This window comes from Maniola hyperantus, chromosome 16 (assembly GCF_902806685.2).
Source record: "Maniola hyperantus chromosome 16, iAphHyp1.2, whole genome shotgun sequence".
NCBI lineage: Eukaryota > Metazoa > Arthropoda > Insecta > Lepidoptera > Nymphalidae > Maniola > Maniola hyperantus.
Genome location: NC_048551.1, coordinates 8,438,242 through 8,450,035, shown reverse-complemented (window position 1 = coordinate 8,450,035; position 11,794 = coordinate 8,438,242). Strand labels below are relative to the sequence as shown.

Below are 11,794 nucleotides of genomic sequence, written 5' to 3'. Positions count from 1 at the left end.
TTACCTTTTAAAATTTTATTTACATTATTGCACCAGCTGTGAATAATCAATTTGATCACAAAATTTATTATATAATTTTTCAAATTGACTTTGTGTGTATCACATGTTAAAAAATCAAAACTTGTACTCTGATCAACTAATAATTTTATCATTTGACTTTTGCCACTTTTCCCAGGATCATTTTTTAACATGCTTTTTACTATTTTTATTATATTTCTCACACAATTTGAAAAGTTACGCGAGGGTCGGTAAAGAGATCTCCTTGTGATATCGATAGAATGTATGTATTCATCTGCTTGAGGTGGGGTGGTGTCACACAATTCATTATTGCATTTTATACAAGATTTACACACATTCCTTTTTAGCTTTTTTATGACAAACCCTGTCACATACTTTTTAGTTTCAGAGATTATTAATTTGTCTCCAATTTCTGAACTACTATCTGCCAAATTTTCTATACTTAGATCTGTATCCATTGGCTCATTGCTCATCGGGGGCTCTTTGATGTCATTTTCTATCAAAAGACAATCTAAATTTTGTAACATTTTGTTAGGATCTTCCTCACAGTTAGCCCCTAATGAGTGACTTGAATTTAAATTATTTACAAGTAATGTTTTGTAAATACTTTCAAACTGCTGGCAGGTAGGGTTTGTGTTTCTAGCCCCGTGGCTCCTCACAGAGGAGAAAAAGTTTTCCACAGGATCTTGGTTAAAACAGCGCGTTAACAAACTAGTTACATTATGTTTTTCATTTAGATATAGCCACAATTCTTTCATAACTTTAATATTGTGGATCCAATTTTTAATTGATGGAACCTGTTCATAACGAATACTTACTGTTCCATCTTTTTTTTTTGTTTCCATCTTAAATCGCATTGATTTTAATATTGGCACACTTTCATCCCATAATTTAAAATGGTCAGAGTTCATTTTCAAACAATTTTTATATATTTTATGGGTCTTTTTATAAGACCCTCCATTAAAGGAGTCAAAAAGACGATCAAATAATAGCAGCAAGTCGGCTGTGTCAGCACACTCTTGTGGTAGTAAATTATTTTCTGAAAAAGAAAAAAGATTAAAAATTAAATACTTAAATAAATACTTAAATATATTTTTTTATACATAAATGTCAGGCCACATTTACATGGATTTGTAGCTGATGCTCGCGACTTCACCCGCGTGGATTTAGGTTTCTTAAAATCTATGAACTCTATGATTTTCAGAGAAAAAAGTAGTGTCCTTCCCTAAGAAGTTATTTGTATACCAAACGTCAAAATTGGGTGGGCTGTGGGTCGATTTCATAAAACCGGCATCAATCATTATTACAATCTCAGTTGTTGTGATTGGCTGAATTTGTGCGATTCTTGTTGCAACAATGCATTGTAGCCAATAGTGAGCTGGCGTCAACCATTTATAATATTAGTATGGAGTTGTGGATGTTTTAAAGTTGCACTATCATCACATTACAGATGTAAAATAGCGCCATATATGTTGCTAATAAATAATTATTGAGAATAAGATTAGTCCTTGCTAGTCAAGTAGTACCAAAGTCTGATGAATTAATTCTAAAGTGAAGAAGGTCTTCAAATATCAGGTCTTTAAAAGTTTCAGAACATTAACAGTACTTACTTGCACAAAATCGTAGCGCTCCTGATACACGCTGACTAAAAACTTGTGCAGCATGTTTTACTTTCATCTTCGGAATTTTCTCTATGAGTACATGAGCTTCTGTTAACTTGTTGCACATTCGTAAGTCATCTTCTCCTGCATCAATATCTAACAGAAGCTTTAAATGTATCCATTTAGCAGTCTTTACTTCGTCCTCCTGTGTGAATCTTAATTCTTTTGTCAGTAAATTGTTTCGTATTCCTTTTAACAAATGTGGGGGATCAAATAAGGGGAATATATTATTATTTTCTACAGCAAAACTACTATCCCTAGGCTCGTTGCCTAATCTAAGACAATCTACTTTAGTCTCTTTTATCAGCTCATTTATAACTTTGTTGTTAATTGTAGATTGATCACAGACAGTTGAGACGACAGCCAATCCTGTTTGATTAATTTGTGTAATTATGTTTTTAATACACCTTTTTAATATTACTGCCTTTGTGGCACTTTTGCAAAACAAATAGCAAATTGGCTGTTTGAACTTAGCTTTTAGCCCCTTTATCATGAATACCAAAACATGGTCAGCAATATTCTCTGTAATTTCATTTCCCCCAAAATCTTCAAATCCGATTACTTGATCGAATGCTGTATTGAAATGTAGGGATGGAGACAAAGACATTTCATCAAAGATTAATACACATAATCGTTGCTCCATCCCCAATTTGTCTGCCGCATTTTTCAAAAGTTTAATTATCGCAGGGTTTAAGCCTGGTTTAATTGTTATTTGTTTAAGGACATCCAGTAATGTTCGTTTTGATGGCAAAGTTAACATTTTTCTCAAAAAGTTATAGCCTTTTGGACTTTTCTTATATATCGAGAGTGACATTAATTTTTCTGCATGATTAAATCTTCTTCCACGGCTTTTTTTGTTATGCTGTGTTAATTGCATTTTTACAAGTGTTTGAGCAGGCATAGGTAAGTATTTTAGAACCTTGTTAAATAATTTTGTTTTTGACATTTTTTTTGCTATCTTTACTTGGTTTCTTTGTTCGAATAATTTATTTTTCAAATTAACTATTTTCCTTAACAATTTCTGAACTTTGAGATTCACATGTCTTTGACCAGCTTTTCCTGAAAAAAAAAGGTGTTTTTATTAAGTATACATTAACTATTAGACAATTTTCAATACTCTATTCTTGTTAAAATCTTGTTAAACAGTAAAGATTTTTTATCTCTTATTTAATTAAATTAAATTAAATTTATTGGATATTATTACATATTAAATTACATATAAGGAACACAAAAAATACTTATAATACAGATAAAAACAAGTAATAACAATTAAGTAGACCTAGGTCTAGTGGGGTGCCAGCCAGGTAACCTCCCAGTGTGTATGTGTGTATGTGTATTATTTGTTGTTTATGGCCACAACTTACTAGTAATTATTTTTTTCTGAATCTGAGTTTGAGAATATCCTGCTTGGATGTTGTGAACCACAGATGGGGTACTTTGAGCGACCGATTGATTATGTGTAGAACTTTCTGTTTGATTTATTGTATTAGCATCTAGACTTGAATCAATGGCACCTGAAATATGCAAAATAGAGTTTTAGAAGAAGTGTTTATGTTATAATTATTAGTTATACATAGTTAGTTTCTGTCTGCAACTTCATTAGGAGATTTCAGTTTTGAAGATTCCATAGAAACATTTGTACTTATTACATTTGATACCAAGTGGGGTATCCCGTAGCGCTGCCAAGTCGATTTTTTTGATATTAACAATAAACCTCTACAGTTTTGCGGCTTGTTAAGAAAAGTGATCTGTTTTACTCTTGTGTATTACAGAACCCTATGTGCTGTGTCCAACTCGCACTTGGCCAGTTATTTTCTACATAGCAGTTCTTGATTTATCGTGCAAAACGTCGAAAAATACGACTGAAGTATGGGACCCTCTGTGCACAAGTCTGACCCACACTTGGCCAGTGTTTTCAAGCTTCTACAATCTGTGCTTTGACCTATTATTGACATGTCAATCAATGTAATTTCTCAAAATCCTCTCTACTGTAATAACTAATAAATAAAACTCACCAAGGTTAAGAGAAGGAAATGCTGTCTTTGCTAGTCTTTTACTGTGATGGTATAAAAAACGATCTTCAAAGTGGTGATTGCAAATTCGATAATTCGTATATATTTCATCATCAGTCTTGCTTTCTAAATCTTGTCCTACTATCTCTTTCCATTGTTGAAATCGTTTCAAAGAGGAGTGGCCAGGTTTTGGAAAGTGATGCAAAACATCTGAAAAAGTAGTAACATAAAATATGCAATATATTATTGTATTATCTATACTTATTGTACTTATTTACTTAATCTCTATAATATATATATAAAAATGAATCACTGAATGTGTTGCTAAGCGCAAATTTCGAGAACAGCTGAACCGATTTCGCTAATTCTTTTTTTATAATATTCCTTGAAGTATGAGGATGGTTTTTATGGAATTGCCCGAAATCGACTAGGCGGTAAGACGTTCGCTGGGGCAGCTAGTAAAATATAAAAAAACCATAGTCATTAAAGTTCAAAATAATATCTAATGTTGTACCTACGTACCTACACTTAATTACAAAACAAAAAATGTACAGAATTAGTAGTCAATAATCCTTACCAATATTATAAATGCAAAAGTATGTCAGGCTGTCTGTCTGCTAGCTTTTCACAGTCAATTTGTGTAACCGTTTATGATAAAAGTTAGAAGGTACAGAGAAGCTTGCATCCAGGTAAGGACATAGGCTACTTTTGCCTCGGAAAATCAAACAGTTCCCATGGGATTCTTTAAAACGCTAAACCAACGTAGACAAAGTGGCGGGCATCATCTATTTGGTGAAGAGATAGCTTGCATCGGAGACGGTTGTAGGCTACTTTTATCACGGAAAATTGGACTTCTCACGGGATTTCTAAAATGGTTTTTTGGATGTTATCCACGTGGACGAAATCGCAGGAATTATTTAGTATCATGATAAAATACCTAATGTACTAATGGAGCATAGAGTTTGACTCGTTTAAGAGATTTGTGTTAGATTACAAGTGAGCTGATTTTAAACTTACCGAATTGCTCACATCCGAACACACATCGAGATCTCCGTGGCATTTTCCCTGCACAAATCTATCGACAGAAAATCTTTTCACAAAGCAAAAACAAGTCCGTAATCCGTAGCCGTGGTCAATCGTTCAGGCATGAATCGAGTCCGTAAATCAATCCTTAGGTAGTTATCGAGGTGGTTAAAGGAAACACAGAGTCCAGTAAACAAAGCAGGGTCAGATAAATTTATCAGAAATAGAAATATTTAGAACCGCACAAACAACAATACACGAAAACATGAAAAGTTTTGAACTTCAACGGTGACCAGGGTTGCCAGATATTTACCAATTGAATTCGCCCGTTTTTTTTTTTTTTTTAATAGATATAGCGAGCAAGCGAGCAGGCGGGTCACCTGATGTTAAGTGATTACCGCCGCCCATGAACATTTGCAGCACCAGAGGAGCCGCCGATGCGTTGCCGGCCTTTAGGAATTTGTTTTAGGATTTTGCCTGCTGAGTAGCCTAAAATCGCCCGTTTCTATCTTCCAGGGGCCCTACCGCGGTTGTTTGACAGCTACAATGTTACGATCACAATCATCTCTGATTGGTTAATGCTCGCTCACTATTGGCTACAATGCATTGTTGCAACAAGGATTGCACAAATTCAGCCAATCAGAACAATTGAGATTGTAATAATGATTGATACCGGTTTTAGACAATCGCCCTACTGGTAGCCTAAATGGTTACTGGTAGCCAATCGGGATTTTTGGGCGCCGATTGGCCCGCCGAGGTAGCCTAAATGGCGGTAATTCGCCTAATCTGGCACCACTGACGGTGACTGTGGCTGTCCAAATGTTTGTAATTTAAAATTACAACAATGTGCCCGCCATCTATTTACGTCTTTTATTAACTGTTATCTATTTGTTTAGCCGTACTCGCGCTTAGATGGCACCACAAGCGAATTTCAATTTGCGATTTTTTAATGTTCTGGAGTTGCACCCCTATATTTATTACTGTCATAGACTATGATTACTGTACGTACATTACAGGTTCAAAAGAGCTTAGAACCCAGAGCCGTAAAATCACCGGCTAGAAAAAAAAGTAGTGCGACTGCGGCTGGGCTTTAACCTTTTGTCTTAATTTTTTTCAAACATGAATTTTTGACTAAAAATCAAATTTATTGAGCAAAATGAAAATGTTTGCGATGCATTTAGAAGAACAAAACCTTTAATATTAACAGTGCTTTACGAAATATTACACTGGTGAATGTGTATTTTTGTCTTTCTTACTTTATTTTCAGCCATAATATAACAGCTTTGCTCAGTAACAAATATAACATACCTAAGTATTTAGAAATTTAGGGTTTACCATTTAGGTATGGATTTTAGTTCTCTAAATCCACTTTCATCAAACCCGTTGAATCTCGCCGCAAGGAACAATGATGTTAAAAATGTCGAAAAACTGCTCAAAAAAATGAATCCTAACTGTGTCGATAACAGAGGATGGACGTGTCTTCACGAGGCCGCCGCTAAAGACAGCTATGAGAGCCTTTTACTCATTTTAAAGCACAAGGATATTAGGCCTTTGGCTGAGACACACGAAGGGCACACAGCCCTATACCTCGCGTGTCGATATACAAGCTCCTTGCAAACAATTAAAGCATTACTGGATAGTGTACCTGACATAGCGAACTATGGAAGCACAGAGAATGTGACACCCCTACATGTTGCAAGTGCTCAAGGTAGACTTGAAGTGATTCAGCTACTGATTGAATATGGAGCAATGTATAATGTGCAAGATTTTGACGGTGACACCCCTTTACATGATGCAGCTCTCAGTACTCAGTATGAAGCAGTAAACTTACTACTGCATGTTGGAGCTGATCCTGAAATAAGAAATGAGGCAGACTATACACCCTTCCATTTAGCATGTTACAAAGGGTGCTATCAAACAGTGAAGAACATTTACCCTTTTATCATTGATGTGAACCAGGTTACTGTAAATGGTGATAGCCCGTTGATATTAGCTACACAAGGGTGTAGTGATGATATTGTCAAATTCTTACTGAAAAATGGTGCGGATCCACACTTAAAGAATAAATATGGAGATTTAGCACTAGTCATGGCGTTAAACATGGGGCATAGTTCCAGTTTTAAAATTCTATTATCTGCCACTAGTCCCAGTATAGTAGACCAAAATATAATTTTATATGCATGCAAGCCTCACTTCTTCAAAATGGAAATACTCGAAAGTCTCTTGAGCCATGATTTAGGTCCAGAATTCTTCGACTTTTTTGAACAATTCCATGTAACTTTAGAGCAAATTGGTGAATACAAGCCACTTTACCTCACTAATGCACCAATCAATTCCTATTTAAATATATGTGAATACATATACAACAGGTTTCGTGAGAAGTTTAGAGAATTTTTCTATCTGTTCCTAATGAGAGGTCTACTGGTAGATGCTATTGATGTTATCGAATGCCCACCTTTGGTGTACATCCATTACTGTATGCATGCATACTGCTTTGATGATGTGAGTAAAATAAAACTTCTATTATTCTTATTATTAATAGATTAAGCAGCTTTCGCTGATGCATCTATATCAGAAGTGCTTTGAGTTTTCCAAACATTTGTCTAATCTGTTCTTGAACTGGCTAACAGAACTTGACATAACCACATCCTTAGGCAACTTATTCCATAATATGTGAGTGAACAACTCTGTTGGTCAGAAAGTGTTTTAATGGATTCGACGATGGTTCTATACCATTCTTATATGAACCAATATCTTCACTTATTTATTTATTTAGATACAAGTTAGCCCTTGACTGCAATCTCACCTGGTGGTAAGTGATGACGCAGTCTAAGATAGAAGTGGGCTAACCTGGAGGGGGTATGGCAGTTTTTATTAAACCCACACCCCTTGGTTTCTACGCGGCATCGTACCGGAACGCTAAATCGCTTGGTGGCCCGGCTTTGCCAGTAGGGTAACTAGCCACGGCCGTAGCCTCCCACCAGACCAGACCAGAAATTTTGAAATTATAAAAAAAAATTATGATTTGTTTGTTTGGTAAGACTTTTCATCTACATATTTCTCTTAGAACATTGCAGTTTTACTTCAGTTACCTACTAGTTATAGTGCTAATCTAATGTGTAGAGGCAGAGAGCTAAAAATTGAAATTTGGTGTTTTTTCCAAACATGCATAAATGCTTTTTCAATAATATGTTTTTTTAAACTTGTGGGGACCTTGGCCATACTAATATCTCAGAGATTAAGGGTAGTTTCTACTACAATAATATATTGAAATTTGCTTTGTATTCAGCTGTTCTGAATGTAACAGAAAATATTTTGAAAAGAGCAACCACTGTTTTTTGCAGTATAATCTGTGTTCTCAGCTGGTGGTATAGTCACTACTTTCAGCCGGACATTTTATAAGTGTCTATAAAATTGGCCTAGATCTGAAATAAAAATTATTGGTTTTACAGGTATTCAAAATTCTCAGAGAGCATGGTTGCAATATAGACTATAGCAGTATGATGGCATGCTTCAACAAAAGTCAATACATACCAGATGCATTACTTGCATCCCTCACATCAGACCCTTCCACACTGATGATGATGTTACCACACAGCCTGTACTGTGATCCCGAATACTTGTTGAAGTTCGCTTGTGTGAATGGGATCTTAGGGCGAATAGCACCGTATGTGAGTTGAATATCATTATTTACTGTAATTAATTTGATAAAAACTGGCCAAGTGCAAGTCAGGCTCCCGCAACGAGGGTTTTAGAATGCACAGGTGAAATCATGAATCATGTAATTTGTCAGATAGGTAGTTCTTCTAGCAGACATTCGGGGAAAAATCTGAAAAACGTGAATTTGTCTGTGGTTACATCACACAAAAAAAATTAAATTGTGGTCATGAACTAATAATTAGTATTTTCAATTTTCGAAGTAGGATAACTATATCAAGTAGGGTATCATATGAAAGGGCTTTACCAGTGCATTCTAAAACCGATTTTTGTTTTATTTTCGTGCTTCATAGTTTTTGAATGATCGTGCAAAATGTCGAAAAAATACGACTGTAGTACGGAACCCTCGGTGGGCGAGCCCGACCCGCACATGGCCGTTTTTTTTATTATTCTACATATCTTTACTGTCTAAAAATATTTTATTATTTTTCATTTTCAGGTACAAAGAGAATTGTTGTCCATGATTGACATCAATAATGAAGACCTAACAGCTGAATTATTACCTTATACAGTGTTACCTTTAAAGCACCTTTGTCGACAAAGGATTAGGTCTACAATAAGAAATTCTCGTGAAAGTTGGATAACGACAAATCAATACTTTTATATTCTCAACCAAATTAATATACCTCTTTTGTTAAAAAACTACTTACGTTTTGTTTAGGAAATGTTTTTTAGTTATATTGTTGTTATTGTTATAAAGGCCTGCTTGCACAAGGGCATCGATAATGCTTGAGTTAAATTTTTAATGCACTTTCGTCTCTCTTTGGCAACCATATTATGCTACACTTGCTAAAAAGTGACAGCATTACAAAAACAACAATTTAACTGTTCTTGTGCAAGTGAGTTTAAATTATTAAAAGATTGTTTATTATGTAAATGTTATTACCAATCTGTATAATCTGGTATTATATGGAATACCTAAAATAATTTTAAATACATATCAAAAATTGCGTGACCGGCAGGAATCGAACCTGCATCTTCTGGGTTCGCGCCCGATGCGTTGACCATTCGGCCACGGTCTCGCTTACTGCCAGTGACGAAATTGGTGATATGTATGTTAAGTCCGTACTGAAGCGACTGTTTAATGCCATCTAGTAGCGACACTTTGCAGTTATCGAAACTACTTTCAAAGGCCCATATTACAAATGACATTATTTGCTTTTTACTATATTTTTTATAATTTTTTAGTGTTTACCTACACTTCAAGGAAATTACTAAATAATTTTAAATACATATCAAAAATTGCGTGACCTGCAGATTTTTAGAATTTTTTATATGTATTTAAAATTTTTAGTAATTTCCTTGAAGTGTAGGTAAACACTAAAAAAATATAAAAAATATAATACCTAAAATATTCATACAATGTATAAAATATTATATATTTCATATTTTACCTAGGCTTTCTATACATTTCCCAATCAGCAATTGCAAATGTGTTAAATTTGGGATGTAAAATGTCTTCAGGTATAAATGCGTGATTATGTTTATCTCTCATCTAGTCATGGTCAAACGTGGCCCAGAACAAAATCTAACAAAATAGTCTAAAACAAACTGAAATTGAGTCCAAAGTTCTTGACTTCATTCAAAACTGTAGATACAGATAACAGAAAAGTTTCATCAGCTTTCAGTGACCAACCCAATTATTGGGTGATTGGTAATCTATTTTTACTCTTTCTTTTATGGCTAAATAGTGAATTTTTAATGCTAAAAATGCTTAAGGCTGCCTTTCCACTGGTGCGGAGCGGAGCGGAGTTGTTGAATAAACGCAATTAAATTATCCGTAAATAATGTGACAATTTTATTCCGTCATCTGACAAAACTCTAATTAAAACTATACACATCTCCGCTCCGCTCCGCACCAGTGGATAGGTAGGCTTATTTGTTAAGATTTATTTAATTTAAATTAATGTAAAAGACAGTCACTTAGCATTTGGAGAACTCTTGTATTCTACCAGTGTCAGTTTCAGTATTAGATTTCTAGTTTTCATAATAGACGTATCATCTTACGTGAAAGTACAATATTAAAGAGAACGAAGAATTAAAAATTCGATGATAGTGATATTTGATTGTATTTTAAGGTTTGTGATATTAAATAAGATAGGTTAACAAAAGTTAAATTAATTAGATACCTATAAAATCACAAAATAAATCGAAAAGAGCTTTATTCATATTACTCATGTAATACTTTTTCTCTGCATGAAACTGATGTCTAACTTATTTGATTTCTTATATTGATCTAGTAAAGATCCTATCAGAATAGTAAAAAATTGTAAGATGCAACACCCACCTGCAGAGTGAAGCCGTAGGTATACATTATACATACAATACATACATAGCTTTAGATGTACTGAAATAAGCAGGTTTGACAGCTTGTTTACTTTACCAAAGCGGCAGCTATACAAAGCCTAACGCGTCTAGTTGCGTTAGTAGGTATGCGTCTCTGTTTTCTTTTTTTTTCATTATCATACCAGTTCCAAGCATATAATATCAAAATAAAGCACAGTCAGCTGGTATTAACAAAAGTCGCCGACTCGAATCCATTTCACTCAGTAGGTAGGCGTTGCGCCTAAAATATATTTTACATTTTGTAACCTTGTTGTTTACGTTTGGATTCGAAAATGACGCCCGCGCCGGCGACTGCTAGGGAATGACATAACGCGTTTAGGCTGCTTGTACACCGGTGCGGAAAAGAGAGGAGCGGAGCGGAGCTTTGAAAATATCTTTTTGATTAATAAAATTGCATAAAACCCATACATTTTAACGCGGAGCGGGGAAGCAGAGCGGGGCTAGCTCCGCGTATGGAAAAATACAAAACACAATCCGCAACACTTTCTCGTTCCGCACCAGTGGACAGGCAGCCTTAGGCTTGGACGAATAATAACTAACCAATTAACCACGACTGGTTAATTCGTTCCAGCTATCACCGCTGACCTCTGTATTATTGTACAATAATGCATTGATGGTATATGCTGGGAGCACAACGAATTCGAGCGTACAGGACATTGTTGCATGTTAACGTACTAGCCGGGTCTACCTGGAAGTACGACGCGAGGTAACAGTATTCTCGAAACAGACGAGTTAAGTTGATTATCTTTTGTATAGAATCAAGCTACTTTTTGGAAGTCGATGATATTAGGAACCAAAAGCTTAATTAATTGCTATAATCTGCTGAAACATACAAATCTGTATGGTGGTTGGTAGTTTAGTAGTGGGAGGGCGGGTGGAGCATATCACATGCTACATGTTGCACCATACAGATTTGTCTGTTTCAGCGGATTATAGCAAATTGAGCTTTTGGTTCCTTGTATAAGTTGCATATGTATCTTCTTTATGTATCAGAATCAGAAGGCAAAAATAAAAAAC

General features: G+C 35.0%; 1 protein-coding gene across 1 annotated transcript; it reads left to right on the top strand.

The window, feature by feature from the left end:
- Positions 1-5,788: 5,788 nt before the first annotated feature.
- On the top strand, positions 5,789-11,596 carry LOC117989693 (ankyrin repeat and SOCS box protein 3-like). The gene is made up of 3 exons (XM_034977096.2): positions 5,789-7,216; positions 8,167-8,385; positions 8,871-11,596. The coding sequence occupies exons 1-3, from the start codon at positions 6,059-6,061 to the stop codon at positions 9,090-9,092; spliced, it is 1,599 nt and encodes a 532-aa protein (XP_034832987.1). The 5' UTR covers positions 5,789-6,058; the 3' UTR covers positions 9,093-11,596.
- The last annotated feature ends 198 nt before the right edge of the window (positions 11,597-11,794 follow it).